General features: G+C 45.7%; 1 protein-coding gene across 3 annotated transcripts in view; it reads left to right on the plus strand.

Annotated features, from left to right (window-relative positions):
- Nucleotides 1-13721: 13721 nt before the first annotated feature.
- The window catches only part of LMX1A (LIM homeobox transcription factor 1 alpha), a 116959-nt gene continuing 105570 nt past the window's right edge, over nt 13722-25110 (plus strand). Inside the window, exons 1-3 of one of the 3 annotated variants that reach the window (XM_090049128.1) lie at nt 13722-13879; nt 14123-14238; nt 16158-16344. In XM_090049128.1, the coding sequence (XP_089905254.1) occupies nt 14163-14238; nt 16158-16344 (263 nt within the window). In that variant the 5' untranslated portion in view covers nt 13722-13879; nt 14123-14162. Of the gene's footprint in view, nt 13880-14122; nt 14239-14841; nt 16345-25110 lie in introns of those variants that run through there. The other 2 variants (XM_090049126.1, XM_090049127.1) reach the window with 2 other exon arrangements.

Below are 25110 nucleotides of genomic sequence, written 5' to 3' on the forward strand. Positions count from 1 at the left end.
CTGTATAAATCAGTGTTCTGAATGCTTGGATATTTTGAATATTTCATCTATCTATGTATCTGTCAAGACACACTACATCTCTCTTGTTGCATCTGTCTCTCCCTTCAGTATGTGTGTGTGTGCGTGTGTGCACGTGTGTGTGCATATATATATATATATATATGTGTCTATCTGTCATGTATCACTCAATTATTCTTCATTGTGGGGTGAGTACACACATGTTATTTTTCAACATATCTATCTACCCATCCATCCAGTATGTGTCATCTTTCTTGCTTTCTATCTCTATTTCCCATGTGTTTCTTTCTTCTTGAAATTTGAACGTGTCAAAATGTTTCTTCCTGCTGAAATTAGACGTCCAACATGGCTGGATGCTTACACTTTTTAGGAGGCTTTGGGAGCCAGGGTAGCAGCGTTGCAAGAAAAGAAGACTGAGTCTGTGAAGCAGGAAAAATCCTTTGGCTCCATCATGCCTAGAAAAGTAGCTGCCTCCCACCCCTCCCCACAAAGAAAGTAGCTAGTCCTGGGTAAACAGGATAGGGAGTTCCCTGAGTAGTAAGAAGAGTGGCTGAAGGGGTGTAAGGAGGACATCTGTTTGCCCTTAGGAAACGTCTCCAGTCTCCCTGAGAGATGGTAGTGAGAGCAGAGTGGAGGGGGGTTAGGGAAAAACTCCTGCATCTCCAACAGGACACCTTTGATTCTGCTAACAAAGCAAGCATGACCAGTGTTGGTCCTGTTTTTCTTCCCTTCTATTTCTCCATGCCCTGCCTCCCTTATGGACTTGGACCTACCCACAATCTTGGAATATTTGTATTAATTTTGATTGTGGGGTGAGTACACACATAATCTTGTCCATAGGTTGCCTTGTTTTGGCAGGGTTGTACAATGTTGCCTACACTTCTACGAAAAGTATAACAGCATAGCCTGCCCCTCTAAGAGCCAGGGAGCCAGCCAATCCAATTAGATTATCTACCACAGCTGGGATAGTGGCAGGTGATTTCTATGAAGGGCTGAAAGCAGCACAGAAGGGAGATGGGCTTCTGAGGTGGGTGCTGTGCATTGTCTTTCAGTTCCTGGGGAGCAGGGACTAAATCTCTGGGATGCAATAACCCTGGGTGGGCAAGAAAGTGACCACTATGTCAATGTCTTGCTTAAATTTGTGTGCTTGAAACAAAAAACAATGCCTGACAAGAGAATGGGCTGTAGCTATGAATCCTTCCTGCAAAAGTCTAGAGGATCCATACTGATTTGAAGGGAGACTGAGGCAGTGGTAAGTCAAAGGGCAGAGCAGGTAGGTGATGCTACAGGACAAAGTGGTTTGGGGTTTTTGTTTGGTTAGTTTAGTTTGGTTTTTAAGGTAAATATTTATTATTACTTTTTCTCCTTTAAAAAAAAGCAACCAACCTACCCACTAAACTCAAGATACTCCAAGCAATGTGATCGAAGCGAAAAAAACTTCTTACCCATAGCACTTGAGATGCTTTAGACAAAGGTCTGTATCACTGTCCCTGTTGCACAGAGGTGGAAAATGAGCCAGAGAAGAGAAAATAAGTAGCTTGTGGTCACATAGAGGTCAGTGACAGAACTAGAGCCAAAACCCAGGTTTGTTACAACCATGGACAGGGATTCATCTACCTGGTTCTGCTGTAGATGGTTCCACATAACAAATTTCACTACTGTGAAGAAATGCTGTAGTAAGATTGACTGTCTCTGTGCTATATGTGGGCATGCATAACTGTATGCTCTCTAAGTCCTGTTTTAAGGAATGCAGGGCATGTCTACATGACATGCTGACTACATAGTAGCCTGTTACTGTTGTGTGCAGTAGCATCACGTGGGGAAAAATCATGACATGACACTTGTTTAGACAAGTACTAAATAAATGCACTGTAACCACTGTGCAATAGTGTCATCTTGTGTAGATGTGGCTGCAGTATTGTAAATATCCTTCCTACATTAAGGATGCCCATCTATCCTTACAAAGTATATGCTCCAGAATGTCATTAGTACAAAATTACTGTTAAGATTGCCACTTAAATACCTTGTGTCTTCTAGATGATTAAGTACAGCTAATCACAAATCCTTGAAAATCAGGAAATGTGGTGTTATGATACTGGCTGTTATCTCAGTTTAAGCTTAACTCTGTCTTCAGAGTCATGCTAAAACATGCTAATAATATACTTTACCTCTCTACCTTCAATTCCTATGGAGCACTGTAGGACAAAGTCTAGCACCTTTCTTTGCTAAGGCAAAATCTGAGTTTTGATCGGGCTAACAAACAGGACCCAGTTCTACCTGGCCTGTAGTCAGATCCTGAGCATATGAAATGAAAAACCACAAGCTGGAAACCCTGCCTTTCAGCCAGATGTACAATTTCCCCTGCTCAATGTTAATTTTCTTATCCTGACTGCTAAAATAACTGCTCTGCATGTCGTCTTGTTTTTTTCTTCAACCATAAATGCTGGTTTTGAGAGACAACTTCCAAAAGGAGCTTCTGTAGAAATCAAGGGTTGTAATGCAACTCGTCCTCACAAGGCTGGTCAAGATAGTACTCCACTCCCTACCACTGTGTGGCTCATATTGAATGATTACAACAAGTCTCCTAGGACCACTCTTTATTGTGACATCCATCTTCTTGCACACCCCTTGACTATTAAGTGAATCTTTGTTTTTGCTGCATATATGGATTTCTTCCTTTCTTTTCTGTCTTTTTTTCTTTTTCAAGCTTCCAGTGCTCCAGACTGCAGTGACTAACCTAACCATGAATCAGTCCTTTGATATCACTCCCCAGCTGAGCCATAGGGCATTGTTTATAAGTGAAAATAAATCTCAAGTAGCTGAATTCTTTTTGGAGGGGATCCTAGTGAAAGTTTGATCTTTGATTGGGTGCAATGAAAAAATGTTAGAACCTGGTGATTTTTGTAAAATGATGAGTTCTTAAGGGGACTGAATCTTAGGACTTCCTTCCTTGAACGACTCTAAATTTGGCCAGTAATTCCACCCTGACCCACAAAGCCAGTGTCAAGACCATCTATATCAACTTGTTGGTTTTTGGTGCACTTGGTCTTTTACACAGTAAGTGACTAAGGCATAACAATAAAGTGGCAGCTCTGCTAAACAGACAGTATGAATAATAGAACATGCAGTCTATGCAGAACTGTCAGATCATATGCCACATCTTTAAAAAAAAAAAAAAATGCATTCACTTGTACTTGCACCACAAATGCCACTTGAATAAGAGCAGGCTATGGAGAAGCCAACTTCCTGAAAGGAGGCATCTTACAGTTCTGTCCCTGATTCAGCCAAATACTTAAGCATATTATTTAGCAAAGCTAACAATGAACTTTTAAGCTCAGGTTTTTTTTATGTATGCATGTGCTTTGCTGACTCAGCCAAAGATTGCTGCTCCTGGACTCTATTTCCCCTTTAAAAGTGGAAGAAGTTTCATGGATGAAGGCCTGTGATTTGTGAAGACTTAGGCTGTTCCTCACTGCAAACTACAATTCATATCACCTTGAACAAAACCTTCCTTCCTTCATCTGGCTGCACAGAGTGTAAATTCTCCAGAGTAGAGGCTTGTTCTTGCTGTGTTGGTGTAGCACCTACTGCGAGGAGCTAGGGTCTGAGTTGGGGAGATTGCTTGTAGTACATTAGTGTCCAATGAGGCAGGAGGAGTAATACTGTGCTGTGATTTTCTCTGCGTCTTAAGCTGGGCCCAACCTACAAGCCAAAGACTTTGTGGAGAGTTCTGCATGGGGACAGACTGTCAGGAACACACTGGTCTTCTCTCCTACTGTATTTTGGGGGAGAACCTGTCACAAAGAAGCATGACATCTCCAAGAGATGGTTCCCTGCCACCCTCCCCCCAGGTCTTGGGATCAATAAGCAGAGATGGAAGAACCAGACAAATGCCACCAGATTTTCTCCCCCTTTGTGCAGGGTTTCACACCACTGCCATCTCCTTGCTGGACAGAAGCAGGGAGATGTTCTGATTAAAACAACCGATCATCCTGGATTTTCTGGACGGTCATGGATTTTAAGGCTGTGTCCTCATGTCCCTGACGACTCTCTAGAAAAGAAATCCTCATCCTGAATTTGAAGTCTGGATCCAGATAAGCACAACGCAGTGTCCTGATCAGGGTTGGTGTCTGCAAACCATGCAGCTACATAGGCTCAAAATTGATTTTTCATTGATGAAAATAATTGTCTGTGGAATGTCAAGGACTGTCCCTCAGAATTTGCTCCAGAAAGCTTGTTATTTTAGCCTGGATGCCCTGTCATTATTCTAGAACAGACTTAAGTTATGTGAGTCTTTCAGAGAATATAGCTGTACTGATTAAAACTTTGCAAATCAAAACTCACTAGACATTTGTTCTTCTGCCTAGAAATCAACTGATTGTGTAAGAATAGATTTCTGTGCAAGGGTCAAGAGTGGTCTTGTGTGCAGGGAATCACTGAATTGCAACCACCTTTGGATGGGGAGGGGGTGGGGAACCCACCATGCCTTGTGCATGAGAGAAGAAGATGGTGGCCCAGCTCCTCTTGATCCTAGAATTGCATACAGCCCTGCATGATGTTGTGACACATACAGGGCATACCTGGCACTGCCTCTAGCAGTCTGATAAACCCAGTTAGAGTGTGACAATGAAGACAATAAGACTGCATTAAAAAAACAAAACAAAACATGATTTGTATACATAAGAATGCAAAACCTTGGGAAAGCCCTTAGCTTTAACTCTTCAGTTCCTAAACTCTCAGTGCTTCCTTGCAGTAGGATGGGGATGGGAATTGTGAAAAAGACATAGGCAGTGCACGTCTAAATGAGACAAGGGAATCATGTCTATGTTAAGGCTCCCACCATAGGCTCCCACTGCCATCAGTTGAGTTACTGTGGTAAGAATTCAGTGGTGGGAGATTTCCTGAGGAAAAGTATCAAAGCAAAGCACTAGTCACATAATTACAAATTAGGATATAGTAACAAATAAGGGGGCAGGGAAAGGGATATAGGATCTCAGGGGAAGGGACTTCACAAGGTCATCTAGTGAAGCCCCCTGCTCAAGGCAGGATTGTCCCTTATTAAAATGTGCCAGTCAAGTATCTTCTAACCTGCTCTTGAAAACTTCCAAGGATGAAGTTTCCATAGTTCCTCTAGGTAGCCTGTTCCACTGCTTAATTACTCTCATAGAAAGTTCTTCCTAATCTCCAACCTAATTTTCCCCTACAGCCACAGAGAAAAGCCCATCTTCATCCCCTCTGGTTAATCAGCCTTCAGGTATTTGAAGATTGTTATCAAATCCCTCCTCAGTCTTCTCTTCTCCAAACTAAATACAGCTTGGTGTTCTTTCAGCCTGACCTCATAAGTCTTCCCTCACAGGCCCCTAATCATTTTTGTTGGTCTATGATGGACTCTCTGTAATCTGTCCACATCCTTCTTGTAGCGTGGGACCCAAAACTGGACACACTGCTCCAGGTGAGCCCTCACTAGCATTGAATAGAGTGGAAGAATCACTTCCCTTCACTCACAAACAACACTCCTGTTAATACAACTCAATTTGTGGTTGGCTTTTTTGCAACAAGAGCATACTGTTGGCACACATTCAGCTTAAGGTTTACTGCAGGGAAGTTTGGTCTCTGGCTCACAGGCCAAATTCAGCTCATGGAGCCATGACATCTGGCCTGTGGGCTCCTTACAGTTTCAAAAATTTGGTGGCAGGGGAGCAGTGGCAAGTAATACTGTTACCCCTCCCCTGCTACCAAATTCCCAAGCCCCATGGGACCAGATCAAGGCCAGATCATGCTCCCTTCCCTCCCTGTGGCTGGATTAGGGCCAGGCCATACCCCTTTCTGTCCCCTTGTGACTGGATCAGGCCAGGCTATGACTCCTTCCTATCCTCAGGTTGGCCAGATCAGGGCTGCACCATGCCCCCTTCCCCCTCAGGGCCCAGTCAGGTCTGTGGCTCTCTCTGACACTGCAGCTGGATCCAGCCCCGCCACACCGTGTTACACATCTGCTGATGGACTGAGCACCACCCATCCATCCCAAGGCTGGGGGGGGAGGATGGGCACTACTGGTCTACTGTAACCCCCAGGTTCTTCTCTGCAGTACCGCAGCCTACCCAGTCATTCCTCGGTCTATATTTGTGCATGTATTTATTCCATTCCAAGTGCAGGACTCTAAACTTGTCCTTGTTGAATCTCATCTGGTTGACTGTGGACCATTTCTCCAGCTTATCCACATCATCCTGGATCATAGCCTCACCCCTGGTATATCTGCAACTCCACTCAACTTAGTGTTGTCCTCAAACTTGCTGAGGAGACACTCAATCTCATTGTCAGCAAGGTTGAGGACACCCCCTGAGGAATTCTACTCAATACCTCTTTCCATTAGAAGTTGAGCCATTGCTAACTATACATGGTTGGATTATCAGGCTCCATGAGTAGAGTTATCTGGTCAGTGATTCCTTAGATGAAGTGAGAGCTGGGATTAGGAAATTTTTTACATTACATCCTTTGCTCCCCAATCCCTTTAAGTTGTTTTGCTCCAGCAGTGATGTCAGAGGATCAGACTGTTGTACAATATCACAAGATACCGACGGGTGTTATCCCATCCATACCTTTACCTGTTTTATCCCTGAAGCAGCAGCACCACTATGTTAGTAGTATTACTTCAAATGACTGCTGATGTACTTTGTTCTGAATCTCATTCGAGTGCATTTGTGCCAAGAGTCTGGCCTGAAATGCAAGGCCGACTGTGTGGCTAGACTGTTAGGGTGCTTCGCCACCCCAAAACCAGTAATGATCCATGGCCACTTCAGATAAATCTGAGATCCTCTAAGCTATAGGATAGTGCCTATAAATGAAAACAAAGTTGTGGTGTACCCTGCCCCTGCCAGCTCAGGGGTTGATTAATGGGCATAGGGAACTGCTGTGCCAGTCTATGGAGGATGACAAGTGAAGAATGGGTGGTCATTCCTGGGACCCCAGCTGTGATCTAGGTGAAGGGAGGGACAATGACTTAAAGATCTCCCATGTTTCCAGCTTATGTGAAGTAGCTTATACTCAGCCCCCTGCTGCAGTAATACGACTGTGAGGGCGTGGGGCCTAGGAGCGGCCATTAACTCCCTAGCGCCCCCTACCGTCACATTAGGGTGGACTCAGCATCCTCAGAATCTCGCCCACCATGACTTTGATCTTAAATGGTTAAATGGGAGGCTGCTTCTGTTCCCCTAGTTAACGGTACCGATGTTCCTGCCCCTACTCTGAATGGGGTGCCTCTATGCACCCCACCTTAAGGGCTATGTGTGCCTCCAAACCTCCCCTTCAGCACGCCCCAAGCCTCGCAGCTGTCCCGTGGGACATTGTACGGTCCCTCGCCCCTCTCTCTCTCTCGGGCACCCTGGGCTCCTTGCCCACCTGGCGCCCCCTGGGGCCGGGCTCCTATCTTCCAGCCCACTACCTGCGCCCTGGGCCTGTCTCGCCGGCGTCCGACTATCGCTGGCGCCCCCTGGGTCCAGCTCGCTACCGCCGCCCGACTACCGGCGCCCTTGGGCCTGGCTCGCTACCGCCGTCCAACTACCGCCGCCCGACTACCCTTGCCAGTGTTCCTCGCCTGCTCGCTCTCTCTTTCTCGGCCCCGCTCTGGGGCCTTGCCCTCTCTGGGGCCGACACCGCACGCCTCGCGCTCTGTCTCTGCCCTGCTCTGGGGCCTTGCCCTCTCTGGGGCCGACACCGCGCACCTCGTGCTCTTGGGGCTCAGGTGGTCATAGCCGTGCCTGGCCCCTTTGACCCTTTCTTGGGTCGTTTGCCCCACTGGGCAAACTGCCACCCTCCTGGGCTGGGGACCAAACCCCGTACACCGCGCCACTCCGGCGCAAACAGTTGTGCCCCACTGGCATTGTGCCCCTGCTGGGCACCGGGAACCCCCAAGCTGCTGGGGAGCTCCCGTGAGGCCTCCTCTTACCCCTACAGCCTCACCCGGTCCTCCGGTGTAACTATAACACAAGCCGAGCCAACTGGCTATAATCCAATCACCACCGAGCCTCCCTGCTTGTAATGTAAACTCCAAACCCCTCTAGGGCTCCCAACCCTACCTCTCGTAAGGGTGTTCTCATCCCTAGCATCGTCGCAGCCAGTCAGCAAGGTAAGGCCGCCCACAACCACAACCGGCTCCGGCCTGAGCTGTCTATAAAGGCCCGACCCTGCCCCCTTCTGGCCACCTGACCCACCTGGTTGCCCTGGCAACCGGCACCTGAGCTGCCCGGTTGATTGGCAGCTCAGTTCCTTTTGCTTCCAAGACACAGGACACCTTGGTGCTCCTGTGACACACCCCCACCCCAAGTTACACTACCTGGGACAGGACACCTCCGTGCTCCTGTGACAATGACATATCCCCCTAAATACACAAAGCTCCCCCGTGGAACAAAGCCAATAAAAGAGGACTTTCATGGGATGGAGGCTTCAGCAGGGAACCCTTGATAGGACTGGGGCAGCAGGGTTCCCCTTCCATGAGAAACCTGTGAGCTCTGCCTCCAAGCATTGGGAGTCACAGGACCTCTGCTGATCTCAAGGGGTGTATAAGAGACTAGGGGCATCCTTATAGAGGTAGGTTTGTGCCTGTACACCAGCTCTTGCACCTGAGGCTTCCCCACACCATTGTGTCCTGATAGCATTGGACCTGTACTACTAGGATGCCCATCTTGAGCAGCTTCCTGGACTGGACCATGCACTTTTGGGAGAAGAGGGACAATTTCTTCTTACGTTCTCATGTAACTTCCTTCAACCATCTATTCCTGTCCTTCAACTGTGGCCCGTGGTCCCTTAAGCAACAAATAGGCCCGTCATTCAGCTGCAGAGTCCATCCTCTACCATAGATTCACTGAGCACCTTTTCCAGGAAATAGGGAGGCTTGACAGCTGCATGGGAGTGGGGATAGCTGTACAGGGGTGGTCCCTCGATGCACGGATCTGGGGGCTCATTCAGACATCTACAAATGCATTATTATATCCTGCGTGTAATGGAGCCTCCAGAGGTCCCCTGTAAGTGCAGGTACAGCAGGGTTATTTGAATTAGACCTGAATGTTCCCTATGTCTCTCAAGCACTAGCTGAATGTTTACTGTTCTTGCAGCCCTTACGGCAAACAAATTGGGAAGCGGGGGAGCAGAGGGAGGAGAGGGGCACAAGATGAGTATGTTCATATCCTGAGCTGTTGTTTTGACTTAGGGACCATTTTAATATACCAATCTTTCTATTGTGTAAATGAAGCCCTGTTCTATACATAGCTGCCTTTAGTAGGCACAGTGAAGGAGAGAAAGGAGCCAGTCAGGTACCAGAGCATGTTTTATCATGGGCAGCATCAGTGTGGCTTCTTTATCATAACCTGGCAATCTCCTAGAGGCAGGCCCCAGTGACTTCCTGCAAAGAACCATCTGTCTTCTTTTGTATTCACTGAACTGGACCTCAGTCCTGGACAGAAGAGCTGTTGTTGTGGCTAAAGAAGAAAGTGTGAACCATGTTCCAGACCCAGGATGAGGTCAGTGTTCATTTGTGGATAGCATATGTTATACTTTTTCTTTACTTTTTGAAAAAGAAGGTGCTGTGCCAAATACACCAGCTTTGTAGCCAGCACAAGGAAGTGCTGCATTTCTCAAGGACTTCATGTGTTTTGATTCCACATTCACAGAATCATGCTCTAGCCAGAGAAATTCAGCTCAAAGTCTCAGCTCTGTGAGGGGGGAAAGAATAATTCTAGCACTTACGGTTGCATTAAGATAACCTTCTTCCAACCATGTCTTGAATATAACTCATGCAAGCATGTCTGCGGCCAGCCTGACAGGATAGCTTTCAGAGGTGGGATCTAGACCATTCATCTCAAAAGGTGGTAACTTTGAATGCTAAAGGTGGAAGTTTCAATCACAACACTATTATATATTTAACCTTTTGGGTCTTTGAGTCTAGTCCATCCCTTTGCTATCACAAGCACCACATCAGATTATCATGTTTATAAATTGGTCTAGCTCCGTCTTAAAATCAGTTAGGTTTCTTGCCTCCATTAGTTTCCAAACCTCACTGCCGTGATGGTTAGCAGCCTACAGTTTCCAGCCTATATTTATCTATGGCCAGTTTATCACCACTTATTCCATCAGTGTTTTTTATTTTAAATAGCTCTTCTCCCTGCCTGGCATTTGCAAACACTTCCCCTAGAATATTTATCAAGAACAATCATATTGCCTCTCAGCCTTCATTTTGCTATGGTAAATGGACCAAATTCTTGAAGGGTATGTCTACATTGCAGATGCGAATGTAATGTAGAGATATAAGAGGTATTCTGAGTGTGGGAAGCAGTCAAGCGTAATAGAATGGAGTTCCATGTGGGCTAATTTACCCTTTTCGGTAGGGTCATTAACCAGCTCTGTTTCAGGTATCCCTACATTATGCTGAAGTCTGCAATATAAACACCCTTGATCTCCTTTTGTATGATAAGTGCTACATTCCTCTGGTCATTCTAGTATCCATTTTCTGCACCAGTTTAAATTCCATCTTTCTTGAACATGGATCACCATAATGGTCCACACCATTCCAAATGTGGTCTTACAAAGGCCTCATTTAGGGACATTAATACTTTCTTCTCCCAAGTGGAAAGATTTCAGTGAATCTGGAGAGCACATAACAGATGCTCCCTCTGCCTGAAAAAGCTTGCAAAGAAGAATTTTCCCAACTATTTGAGTTGTTCTAATAAAAGATAATCACATTTACCTAAAGAACCTTGTCTGCCGGTGTCCTAGGATCACACTTTTCTATTTCATGGCCACATCACATGGGGGTCATAGTCATTCTGTGATCAAGTATTACACCCAGGTCTTCTCCTCTGTAGTAATTTCCAGCTGTACAAATTTCCTGGCTTAAAGCAGAAATTCGTGGTTTTGGTCTTTTGGCATTCCATTTTGAACCATTGAATTTTATCCTATTTCTATTACTCCAGTCCTTGGTGTGTCATTCAGTTCTTTTTGCATGATATCCAGATCTTCCTCCGTATTGCCAGTGCCTCTTAGATGTATGTAATCAGTACATTTTCATTAGCACAGTCCTATTTTTTTTTTTCACTGACATCAAAAATATTGCATAAGATTGGCTCCAAAATGCATCCTTGAGGTGCTCTCATAACAATTTCCCTTCAGCCTGATTTTTTTTTCCCCTTTCAGCACTATCCACTCTTGTCTTCCTTTCAGTCAGTTCCTTATCCACCTTGCCATTCTTCTACTACTCACCGTCTTCTCCAGCTTAACTGATTTTTCCCACATGGCACAGCGTTACTGAAATCCAAATAGAGGATATCTACTACATTTTCTAGAAAATCATTGTATTTATCAGAGAGATATCAAGTAATAAAATGATCAAACCCCCCAATTTCCTAGTTTAGCAGAACTTGTCATACAATTTCCAATGACCTAAATGGGGGTGCTGTGGATTCTTGCCATGGGATTTAGGTTCAGCTTGTCACAGGATATTTAGCTAAAACTTTTTTATGTCAAAAAGGAGGAAAGACATATAATTAATGTAGTAAGAGGAGCAGTGAAGGGTTAATTATTCAAAAGTATGAAAATATGATGTTAAATTTGCACACTTAAAATCAATTCCACTCTCTTGTGCTTTAATCTAAATTTATTATGAGCTATGGCTAATTTCAGAGAATTGGGGAATAATGTGGAACTTGGGAAACCCTGAGTAATGATCTCTACCGATTGATTTTGTGTGTGACTTCTGCTTCTGTTGTTTAATTTCTCGGTGCCTCAGTTTCTCTCCACATCTGTGGTCTGCCTTGTTTGTTTAGACCATAACGTCTTCAGGGCAGAGGCTGCCTCCTATTTGAGCTGTTAAGAGAAAAACACTTCTGTCCCAGAGAAAAAAATTCCTAGATCTTAAAAATGCTTTGTCTTGAATTGGATGAAATGTTAAAATTTCATCATTTTGGTGAAACAACATTGGAGACAAAAAATATTGTCATGAGTTTATTAATGTTTTGCTGTGTTGCATTTGAAATGCTTGGAAAAGGCTGTGGCCACTTTTTAATTTTTATTATTTGTATATAAAATTAACTTTAAAATACCCATTTCAAAATGAAAACGATTAACCTGTGACTTTCTATGTTTGTGAAACACATTTCCTAATTTTTTTCAAAAGGAAATGTTCATCATGATTGTTATGATTTCATGAGGAAAGAAGCCATGTCTTTGAAAAAGCATTTTCCAAAGGAAGATTGTTTTAGCAAACATTTCCAGCCTTCTCCAGTCACTATGTATGTGTAAAGAGACTAGAACAAAAGGACCTTAGTTTTGGTTGGAAGCTATAGACACCACTGTAATAAAAATATTAATAAATATGCCTTCTCTCTAGCCTATGAATGATGTGCTAATTAGAATACAGAACTAATGCAAATTTTAACATGACACTGATATGCTCAGATCAGGAAGAGCAATCATTAAAGTCTGAGTGGACCTAACTGCCCAATAAATGTAGGTACAAAAATAGCTTTTAAGTATGCCATCATCTCTGACTTCACATAATATATATGATGCGATAACCTTGCTGTGCACAGCCCTAAAGAATGTGCTGCCAGCGAACCTCGGCTAAACACAGCCTCTTGCTTTGTATTTATGTCAGCCTTGCCTAACATTTCCAAAAAGTTCATTCTCGTTTTTTGCTGCAGGCAATTTTTACTGATTTTTGTGGGTTTTTTCCTTTTAAAAAAATGTGTGCATCTCTCTCTTCCGCAGAGTAGGATGCCTTTGAATTATTGCTTGGGCAGGAAACCCGGTATCTTTTTCTTCCTTTGTACGCCGGTTTCTCCCTAATATTATCCCTTCCTGTCCGTGAACGATACTTTCCTAACGACGGGGAATATGCGGGTCCTTCCGTGGGGCCGTGCCGCTGCGACAAGACCGGCTTCGTGCCTCGGGCTCCGGCTGCTCCCGGGGCCGGGCCGGGCCGGCGGGGCGCACCTGGCGCCGCATCCCCACCTGCCCCGCGCCGAGGCGTTTGCGGGCTGCTCGGATGCTGCCGACGCGCATTGCTGCCTCGTCTCGATGTGACATAAAATTAGACTATCCCCCCATCCTCGTATGGACATCGCGTTTGATTCACGAGGAGAGCGCCAACCCCCCGGAGGAATACTGAAAGGGGGTCATTATTTATGTGTTTCACGCGTGGGAGCGAAGTGGAGCCCGAAAGCAGGGGGGCGCGGAGGCCGCGGCTGCAGCCCTGGCCCCGTCGCAGCCCGGGGCTGGTGTATAAAAGTGTTGGGGGGGGCAATAAAAGACTGGGCTGTTTGTGCTGCCTCCCCGGGGTGGGGGGATGAGGTGCTGTCCTAAGTCAGGGAGTGAAAACCTGGTCTCACTCCAATCAACGCTTGCTGCTGATTTTAAGGGGACTAGGACCCCCCCGCACAAACAGATGTTGGGGCTGGGGGGGGGCATTCGCCCGCTATGCCAGGGGTTTGCTTGAGAAATGCCACCCTTGCACTGCGGGGCGAAAAGCCCCCCCCGCACACAGGCAGCCTCCGCATGGGCGCCCGGCCGGGGCCCGGGTCCCGCGCCCGCGGCCGGGGCGAGGAGCGGGCTGCGGCGGGCGGGGAGGTAAAGGGGGCTGCGCAGGGGAGGAAACTTATTTAGAGAAGGGGGGAGGGCGAGGCGGGCGGGGAGGTACCAGAGCCAGGCGAGGAGACCGGCTCCGGCAGGACGGGAGGCAGCCGGGACCCTCGGCAGCCCCTGCCCGCCGGCTCCGCTGGCTCGGGGGCGGCTGCCGCACGGCGGGGACCGGGGCTGCCCCTTCCCCCAGCACCGAGGGAAGCACCTGGGACCCCCCGCGCCGCCCCGCAGCCACCAGGTCAGTGCGCGGAGCCGCTTCCCCGCGCGGGCCCCCCCGCACCCCGCATGGGGGGGTGTATTTGGTTGCGGGAAAGAGACGTCGAGGCAAAGCTGCGGGAGGGCGGGCCCGAGCCAGGGGTCGGCAGTGGATGTAGAGCGGGTCCCGCGTGGGGGGTGGGGGTGGAAGCAGCCCGGGCTCCGGCATAAGAAGGGCTCGGGCTGAGCCTGCGCCCGGCCCCGCGGGCGCCTCGCTGTGTTGCAGCCGCGCCGGGCCCCGCGCCCGCCCCCGCCGCCGCCCCGCGATGTTGGACGGGCTGAAGATGGAGGAGACCCTGCAGAGCGCGCTGGACACGGCGGCGCCCTTCTCCGCGCTGCTGGGTGAGTCCCCTCCGCCCGCCCCGGGAGAGGCAGCGCCCCGGCGAGCGCGGGACCCCTGCCCCAGCCCCTGCCCGAGGGCGTCCTCCTCCCCGCGCCCGCTCCTGCCCCCGGCGCCGCTCCCTGCGCTGCCGGCCCCCGCGGCAGCCGCCTTCTCCCGGCTCGCTGCTTCGCGGAGGACGAAGGGCCGCCGCGGCCGCGCCCTCGCACCGGCTCACGGCCGTGAGCGGCGGCCCGGGGGGGGACGGCTCCTCGGCCCGGCCCGGCCCGGCCCGGCCCCCGCCGCGCTCCCCCGCACGAGTCCTCCCCGCGCCCCACGGGACGGGCCCGCGCGCGCGGAGCCCGGGAGCGCACACACGTGTCGGCCGCGGGCGCCCGCGTCCACCTGCAGCCCAGGGCGCAGCCTCGTGCGGGGTTTACACGCACACGTCTATTATACCACGGGTATACGCATAGATGTGTGTATGTATATATACATGTATGTGTGTGTATATATACGCATGTATATATGTGCGAATGTGTGTGTGTGTCATATATATGTGTGTATCTATCTATATTTTGCGTGTGTATATGTGCGTGTATAGCTATCTGTATGTGTGTGTATGTATGTTTATATATGTGTGTGTATATATATCTGCGTGTATATCGATATATATGTGCGTGTATATCTATATGTCTGTATGTGTGTGTATATATGTAAGTACACCTACATATCTGCATATATGTATATGCGTGTAGATGTATGAATGTATGTGTACACACACAGATTTTTGCACATACACTCAGTGCGTCTCTGCGTGGGTATATACGCATCTATATGTGTTCAAATGCAGACGGACAGACCGCGAGCGTGCACCGTCCTCCCGTGCTATGACGGATCTCCTCCCGCTCCAACATTTCGATCTCTTCCTCTTCTCCAATTATTTTTTGCCCCAACGAAAAAACCGCAACCAAGGGTCGTAAGCTCCGGGCAGGATGAGTGCGATGGTTTGGAGAGAAAAAAAAAAAAAGACAAAAGAATTTTTGAACGTGTGACTCCCAACTTCTCTCTCTCAATTTTAAACTGCAGAGAAAACATCGTACTTAAAACTCACACGAGGAATGGGGGGGGGGGGGGTGTTCATGTCTAGAGGAGCGGTCCGCGCCGCTTTCATGTCACTGTTCGCACAAGCCAAAAAACTATCCCTCCCTGTTCACCAGATCCGCTCCTCGGGTTTGCTGATTTAGGATTTCCCCCGTCACACCCCGAGGCGAAGGGGCTTGGTCTTATGTGTGCACCCCTCGTTTCCGTCCTCGCAAAAAGGGATACATGCAGATCGCAGCCGGCGCGGGGGGCATAGCCCCTAAGTAGGAAAGTAACAGCCTGTGTGTGTGTGTGTGTGTGTGTGTGTGTGTGTGTGTGTGTGTGTGTGTGTGTGTGTGTGTGTGTGTGTGTGCGCGCGCGCACGCCAGAATGATACACAAAATTTAAAACCCCCTAGCCCCTGAAAGGAAAGAAGAGGTTGTGTGCAGGTGCGCGCCAGAACGATACACAAAAATAAATAGGAGAAGCTAATTACTGGGCGGTTTGGGGGCGGGGGGTCGGGTCAGACACGCCGGGCTAGACCTGGACAGTGAAGCTGAGGCTATTTTGAAGGAATCAAATATTCCTCCCGGCCCGTTTCAGGGCCAGCTCCGTGAACCGGCTGCGGATCGTGCCCGAGTGAACCCGGGCCCGAGTCCCGGTGCAGGCAGCCCCGGCTCCTGGCCGCTGCGGGCACACGGGTTTCCCCGGGGAAAGTCTGCTGCACGCCCCGCGATCGCGCCCCCGGGATCCATGCAGCCGCCCTCCCGCCAGCCCCGCGCCGCGGGCACCTGCAGGCGGGCCGGCTGGGGAGTGGGGCTCCTGGAGCAACTCCTGCCCTGTGTTTGCTCGCTCGCAGGGAGAGCGGTGAACCCCAAGTCGGTGTGCGAGGGCTGCCAGAGGGTCATCTCGGACCGGTTCCTGCTGAGGCTCAATGACAGCCTGTGGCACGAGCAATGCGTGCAGTGCGCCTCGTGCAAGGAGCCGCTGGAGACCACCTGCTTCTACCGGGACAAGAAACTCTACTGCAAGCTCGACTACGAGAAGTAAGTGCATGGCCCCAGGCGGGGCCGGGCCGGGCCGGGCACACAAACAGCCCATCCCTACCCGCCTTCGCCATCCCCCCCGCGCGCCAGCGTGTCCGACTGCCGTGGGAAATGCCCCCCCCCCGCTTGTATTCATCCGCGGGGTTTCTTCGGCATGCCCCTCGGCGTGACCGTGCCGCGGCGGTGCGGGGCCGCGCGGGGACTGGGAAAGTCGCCCGCAAGCCCCAGCCCCGGGCCGCCCGCGCACACCGGCCCGAGCCCGCTCCCCGCCGCAGGCCGCAGCGGCTTAGCCTCGGTTTGCTGCCTTCTCTTCTCCCCCAGAAACAACTCCCGCAATTTGGTCTGTGGCACCGGGGTTGGGGCAGCTCGGTGTAGCTGTTTCTGCTCAACTAATAACATCGTTGAAATGTCTGTCTCCTTACTTGCGAGACTGCTGTGGGCTTTTTGCCTTTCCTATTTCTCTGCTTTACGAAGGTTTTAGACAATGGGCCAATCTGGTTGAAGTCTCCTTTGGGAGTCGATGGCATGTGGAGTTCCTCAATCACTTTTGAAAAGGCTCCAAGGACACTTCAATGCTTTAAAAGTGTGGCTATTTGGTCTTCCAGCGATATGGTCTTTACTGGACTCTTCATTGGATTCATTCATTTTTTTTTTAACAGCGTAAAGAGCTCTGTGCCTGTGGCATTTCTGAGGGGGAGGAGGGGGAGGCTACTATACCTATGTAGCTGGACAAAATAATATCTACTGGTTTATTAGGTGAGAGGGGAGTGCAAAAGATCCTACCCCACCTCCTTAAATGATTTCAGGAAATCAGGGATTCCTTCATTCTCATTTACAGACTGAGTTTCTATCTACCCAGTTTATGCTGCCTACCTTGTAGCCATTCAGGTCCTGGCCTTTATCCTCTCCACACCCTATAAGGCAGGGCAGTGTTGCTATCCCCATTGTACAGATGGGGAACTGAGGCAGGAAAAATTCATAGTGAAATCCTGGGAAACTCTCACTGAATTCAATGGGGTCATCGTATTGCTCTAAGTGACTTGGCCAAGGTCACACAGGATGTCTGTAGTGGAGCAGGAAATTGAACCCAGGTGTCCTGACTCCTAGGCTTACAGCCTAACCACTTCCTCTCTGTAGGGCTTGAAATGTGAGGAAGCTGTGGGGAGAGTGGGGTAGGAGAGATTCTTTCTTGTTCAAACAGGCTATAGGGACTTGGTCCTGAGGTCTCTAACCAGGCACAACTTTAGATTGGGTAAGGACTTCAGGATGTGGCCTTTAGTATGTAGGAGGAGAGGAAAGGGAATGTCTCTTCTTATATTTTCATTCAAATCCTTGTGGAGATCAAGACCAAGCCCTTGTATAGGCAGATGGGGGGAGCTGGTTGTGGTTGTGAGTGGTCTGAGAGTACAAGGATCCTTCTCCCCTTCTCACAGCCTGGATCAGGGGATGGGCATGGTCATAAAACAGGAACTGCTCCTGTCCTTTCCCCGATGTGCATGGCCTCACCCTTTACTCCATACTGTATCACTGTGATGCAGGGCAGTGGCTCACATTTCACAGAGAAGTAAGGCTGGGAGGGACATTAAAAGATCATCTAGTTCAGACAGGATTGAACCTGTGACCTTGGTGTTCACATGCTAGGGGGGATTCTTGTCCCCCTGTCACAGTTCCCCCAATCTGGGGACAGCTTCTTACTATGGACAGTCACTACCTAAACAGCACAATTAAATCCACCAGAGTCTGACCTATAGCCTAGTGAAGTCAGTGGAAAGACTCCTACCAGTTTCAAAGGGCTTTGGCTCAGGCCCTTAGTGATCAACAAAAATAGGATCTAGTCTAGCTATTCCACTGGATCTAGCTATGCCCTTTACGTTTTTATTCTAGTTCTGATTAGTTAGGCTTTGAAGTTTATTTTAGTGTGTGTGCTTGACCCACACATGGGTACAGTGATTTTGTTAACAGGGCATTCATCATTCCAGCTTTTGTGTAGAAGAACAATACAAGTATTTAATACATATATTAATCAAGAAAATTGGATCCTATGGCCCCTGCTACACATTACAGATACTATACAAGTAACTGATTAGTTGCACAATAAACTAAGGCTGGCCATAAGTGCAAAGTACTTATCCCACAATTAACTAATTAATCCTTCAATAAATTTAGACCAGCCACACATGCAAAATAATTAACACACAATAAAGTTATAAAAGTTAGTGCTTAAATATGTGTAACAACTCCTATAGCTGGTTTCTAGCCAGCTTTAATTTGAACATGTAACAGTGTTCTAACTTACTGGAAAATGAAATATTTTGGTAAAGTTATTTTTTCTGTCCCTTAAGGTAATAAGCATATAAAAAAGATGAGTGTATTATAGTAAGGTGGCTTTTGTAATCTTTTAAATTCTATATGATGGATTATTAGTTTAAACGCATCAGATAAAAGCAAAGTTTAAAGCAGAGTTTGTGTGAGTTAAAGCTTGGCATTGTTTTCAAATGCTCAAGATACAATGGAAGAATGCTAGGACCTGCAATGGAGTGCAAAACTTCATGGAAAAATGGCAAATAACTTTTTATTCATGAATTTGTGTGTGTGCAATGTGCTAATTCATTGGTGAGAACATAGCTACTGTTTTTAGTATCGAGATCAAAAGAAATGTGGTGTGTGTCTTCTATTTTAGCAGATTATGCATTCAGAACACTTTTGTTGTTATAACTAAGGAAACATATTAGATGTCACAACAGAACAACCTTTCTGTGTTCTAATATTCTTGGTTCTAGAGGTTGTGCTATATATATGTGTGTGTGTGTGTATACACACACACACACACATTTCCATAGTATCTGAATATTTAGATAGAAATAAGGCCCAATCCCGCACCCTTTGTTTTATCTGTATATTAGCCAGTGAGCCATCTGGGCCAATTGGTTAAGGTCTATTGAAGTGGACAGAGCAATGCTGAATTACACCAGTGGAAGATCTAACTAACTGGGTCTATCTGTATGAGGAAGAGCTACCTGCAAAAATAGCAAGTAAAATATCAATTATATGCCCAAGTAATGCCGTTTCCTGTGAACATACTTGCCTATTCCCATTATAAAATAGCTTTACTTTTCTTTTTTTATTAAGAATAAAAATGTGGAGAATATAAAATAGTTTTTACAGTTGTATTAAGGCCTTAGTCCTGTATCACTTAACTTCATGGGAGTTTTACCATTGTATTAAGAGCCAGATCAGACCCTAACAGAAGAGTCCAGAGAAAACAGTGAGATGCATAAGGTTTTTGCAACCTGATCACATAGCCTATGCTCTCACATGAATATGTGGGGGGAAAACCTCCAGGGTCTCTTTCCCTTTTTGGCTGGTGTACTACACTTGTATGCATTTAATATCATGATAGGAGTTGTTTTACAAATCTACAAATCCTCTTCTCTTCTCATTCTGTTTATGGTTTGTTTCTTCATGTGCCAAAGATAGGGGTAGTTGCTTAAAAGTTATGTATTCATAGAAACACAGAGATTTGTGCAAATCCACCAAGTATAATGGTATATGGTCTTGGTATTATCAGTATGAAATTAAAACTAAGAGCACACCTAATGTTGGGAAAGGCTTATATTAAACTAAGATAAAATTTTGTAATGATCAGTTGTTATAATAGGTGGGTTATATTTTAGATCTGGCTTACATGTCAAATATAAGCACATCAGTGTAACACCCCAAATCCCACCCGTGGGTACTTGCATCAGAATTTATGCACATAAAAAAATGTTTCTCAGCCTAGACCTGCTCCCATAGAAATCAGTGGCAAAACTCTCATTCATTTCAGTGTTAGAGTGAAATCCTCCCCCACTGAAGTCAGCGGGAATTTTGCCATTGACTTCAAGTGGTCCAGGATTTCACTGTCTTTCTAAAGGTTTTATTTTTCAGATGAATGATTTCTATCCAGAGTGTCCCTAAAAGGCATTTTACATATCACTAATAGCTATAGTTTTACCCTTGCTGCTTGTATCAGTAGCATTCTCATACCACTCTGTACTTGCTGTAGATTAAAGCTCTGTTTTTAAAAAGCTTGTTAAAGATTAATAAATGAGCAGTAGGTGAGAGTGCATTTAGTCACGTTGCAGGTGATTATAAGCAACCATGTAACTTGTTGGATGCTACAAGAGTTGACTTATCATTGATTAAGACCCCTCATAATTATTTACTAATCTTTTATAAGGCATTTTTTATATATTAAAAGAAATATTACTATAAGGAATGAAGGGAAATATATTTACAATGACAACTGGTGACACTATGTAACAGCAAATGCTTGTATAAGCCTGGAAATTGCCAGCCAACTAAAAGTGCCATGCACTGAGTATCTTCATATAAGAATCTGAGTGAATTTGGATATACCCAGAGCGAGCCTCATTGTAGTAAGCACTGTATAAATACAGAGCAAGGATAGTAGCTGCCCCTGAAGTGTTTACTGTCTAAATAGGCAAGACAGACACTGGGTATAGGAAATGGTATAGTGAATAAGCAGAGGGGATAATATGATGGTAGCAAACACTATATTAGCTCACTGCTTATTTATTTATTTTTAAGTGGGTTTAGTTAGGAGGGGACAGACCAGGAATGAATCCTCTTCCCTACACCCTGGATGCCCAGAAGCTATTTTTAGGCTGAGACTGCAGCCCTAGCACCCTGCAGTGTGGAGGGATAGGAAAAAGTGGGTTTCCCTCACTCTCTTCAAAGCCTCCTGTGCTGACCAAAGCAGGGCTTCTTGGTACACAAGGGCTTCTGTGAAGCTGCTTTGCCTCCCATACCCCAGAACAGCCCCTGGGTGGGGCCAAGTGTTTCTTTCCAAATTGGAGTAAATTTCACCCCTGAGAATGCCGTAGTCAAACAAATCAGCATTTTAAATATCCTTGTGCCTCTTCTGCATTTTCTTTAGAAGTGTCCTCCAAAATTCATCATTTGCCTGTGACCAGAAACATTTGTTCCAAATCATTTTTTTTGTTGCCAGTGCGAAAACTGACCACACACTCATCCTGCTTTTCTTCAACTGACCAGTTCATTAAAGATCATTTGCCTGATGATTTCTCTAAATCAAGTTGGTTCCGCAGGCAACTTGCAGACTGTTTATCGCAAGCATTGGATATTTGAACTTAGACTCATTTTGATTGGAATGCAAGGTCCCGCGGTACTGTTTTCATCCTCTGACTGGATGGAAGCACATCTTCACATCCGGGTTCCACTGGGAACACTTGTGATTACAAATTCAAAATTTGCATTATGTGTGAAATCGTTAACCGCTGCTTGTATGCTTGCTTAGCTGATTTATGACTAGTGCCAGCTCTTGATCCAAGTGTAATTTTCACCTGAATTTAGCTTTGTGGAAGGGACCCCAAATTTGAAAGAAGGGCCTGCTTGTGCTGAATTCAGTGACAGTTTTCCTTGTAACTTTAATGGCAGCAGATCCAGGCCTCAAGTTTTCATTGTTATTTTCACAAAAAATGAAGTTTTGTGAATCAGGCTTAGCTTTCCCCCTGTGCATGAAATGTATTATTGCAGGAGTTCAGAATGAAATTCTTGGTGCTGGTATTACACAGCGATAAGAGAGCATTATGATTCCCCTTCTATACCTTACCCACAAAGGAGATGAATCTCACCTCTCCAACAACACGGCCTCAGCTCCTTAACTCAAGATACCACAGTTGAGGCTTTCAGCACCAAAAGCCACTATTATATCTTGTCATTTTAGTTAAGATAGTAATGGGCTTACTGTCATTACCAGACATTACCTTCTCAACTCAAACTTTCTGCAAATCAGATCAGCAAATCCCAGTCTTGGGAAAATCTTCCCTGAGAAGAAACAGGCATTTAGAAGGAGGGAATTACTACAGCTGGTCAAAACGTTTTTGCCAACATGCCAGAAAAATGGTGTGACTGAAGCCAAATTATTTTTCATGGAACTTTCTTGGGAAGTTTTGGGGATCTCATATGGAAAAGGAGAGAAACTGATGGTTGGGGTACTAGCCTGCAGTGTGGAAGAGCTGGGTTTAAATCCCTACTCTTTCATGCTACAGTGAGCTGGAGGAGGGATTTGAACATGGGCCTCCTGTGTCCCAGGCCAGTGTCTGAACCCTCCAAGACTGTCAAGACCAATGCTTAGATACACAGCTGCCTTTACAGAACTACTTTAAAGGTTCTGTTTTCCTACCAACCCAGAACAAAAGCAAGTGTGAAATCCTTGGGCGAAGCAGCCTTTCTGTCTTCTGATCAGCTCTAGGAATTAGATCAAGAAAGTGAAATCTGAATTTCTGCAGAAACAGAAATTGGCAGCATCGCACATAACATGGTCCAAAGCCTATTGAAATCCACAGAAAGACCTCCCTTGACTTCAGTGGACTTCAGATTAGACCCTATATCAGGGATGGATGCCAAAAGTGACTGGGATGTTTTGCTATATTAAAAACTAGGATTAAACATTTCACCTTTCCTCATTGCTGTGAGGCTTGGGTTTGCATTTTGTTTCCTTTTGGGCACAAATGCATTACTCAGAGATCAAAACTACATCTGTAGATGCTCATATAAAAACTGGGTTTATGAAACCGGAGTCATAACCATTTGCTTTGAGTATTGTAATTTTTTATTGTTTTGGCATCACTATTGGTAAAATAAAATATAACAAGGAAAAATCAGAAAAATAAAGATCATCCACTAATGACCATGTTAGTCAGCTGAAGCTCAGAGGCTGACGTGAAGAGCCCTTGAACGTTCATCTGTAGAAGGACCCAGTCCAGCTTTAAACACTAATTAAAAACACTTCTTTTTCAGAATTTATTTCTCCCACAATGTGAGTGGGGTCCCTGTTTGGGGCCTTATCCATTTTTTTAAAAATCAAAACAGACTAGGAAAGGCAAACTTATGCCTATTATTTTATATTGCTGTGTTAAAACACCACAAAACATTGCTTACAGAATAACAAAATAACTTGGGAAGGAGGACAGACAACCAAAATATTATGGAGCAGATTTTTCCAAAGCCTCTAAGGGATATAAAAGCATAAATTCCATTGACTTGCAATGGCACTTGTGATTATAAATCTTAGTGAAATATTTACATGCTCCACAAAAAAGAAAAGGGAACTTATTTAGCCTCTACCCGAATTAAATAGCATTCCCCCCTTCCATATTTAAGGAAAAGAATTTCCAAGGGCAAAAACATTTTCAGGCCCATTATTTCAAAACTTCTTTATGTTTTTCCTGTCCTACTACCTTGTTTTGCTTATTAACAATAATTTAAAAGCACAGTAGGTTGAAAAAAATCTCTGTCTTTCCCCAAGAAAAAAATATAATGTAAAATTTTGATCGGAGAGTTTTTAAATTAAAAAAATTGGAAATCAAAATGAAAATATTGGTTTCAATTTAATTTTTCTTTCTTTCCCATTCCCCCTTTTAAACAGTCCTTGTGGGTTCTGAAAATGCATCTTCAAACTAAATGCAGATTTTTGTGTTTGTGTGTCCTTTCCTCATCTGTGCAGTAGGGTTGAGTATACTTGCCAGCTTCACAAGCATTTTATTAAGACCAATAAGCGCTGGGATAAATGAGCCTCTACCTCCATAGAGATTCATTGATTCACTCCAGCTGTGGATCGGTCCCAAAATTACAAAGCATCAAGTTTTACTCTCACAATTTCTGGATACTAAGCAAATGCAGGATAGTTTAACAAACTGCTAAAAGATGTGCTGTTGTGTTGCCAGCATTCACAATTTTTATCGGTAGTCTTACAAATATATGGCAAGTTATGTAAAGCACCAGTTTCTGGAATCATGACACAAGGATCTTGGCTTGCTTGCTTTCTTTATTGAAAAAGCAAATTTCTGGTCGCAAAGAAAAGCTAGGAAGAGTGACCTGAACACACTGAAGAGATTAAAAAACCAGAAGCAAAATACAAAAAGCCCCCTAAATTATCCTTTTAGAAACCTCAGGATCTTTAAGCAAATCTCATAACTTTTGTTGTGGAAGTCTAAACTGTTGTTTTTAAAGGTAGGGTTGGCAACACAATTGGAAGAGACATAAGAAGCTAAGTCCTTTTAGTTTATTCAGCAGAGAACAGGAGATGCCTTGCTCATAGTTGAACAGTGTCTACAACAGAAAATTATTTCAGGCAGTTGATATCTATGATCTAACAGACAAAAAACGTGATACAGTTGAATAGCTAGAAGCTGACTACTCTAGGCATAAGGCACAAGTGTTTAACAATGAGGGTAATTGGCCACCCAGACGCGATGGGTTCTTCAGCACTTGCTGTCCCTAAATCAAACCTGGCTCTTTTCAAAAAAGATGTTATAGCTCCAGAAAAAAAAACAGCCCATAGGCTTGATACAGAAATCACTGAGTTGAAGTTGTTTTCTCTATGCTGTGCAAGAGGTCAGAATAAGTGATCATAATGGCCCCTAATAAACCTAAAACCAATGAGTGACTAAAATAAGAATCTATGAATTGCTGTTGTAGAGGACGAGAGGGGAAGAGGTTTAAAACATTTTCACAACTTATCTCATTTGTGACAGAGCAGCAGACTTAATGTGCATAATAAACATAATTGCATAATTAGCTGCAAATCGCAACTGCTTATTCAGCCTACAATCTGTATGAAAGGGATTCTACTAATACCTTCCAACATCTAATTATCAAATTCAGCACCACCAAAATGAAATGATTAACTGAATGATACTGCCTGTCAAGAAATATATCTAGCAGGAAGGGAAAAGATAA

Source organism: Crocodylus siamensis, chromosome 5 (assembly GCF_052110815.1).
Source record: "Crocodylus siamensis isolate JL-2025a chromosome 5, ASM5211081v1, whole genome shotgun sequence".
In the NCBI taxonomy this organism is placed as follows: Eukaryota; Metazoa; Chordata; order Crocodylia; family Crocodylidae; genus Crocodylus; species Crocodylus siamensis.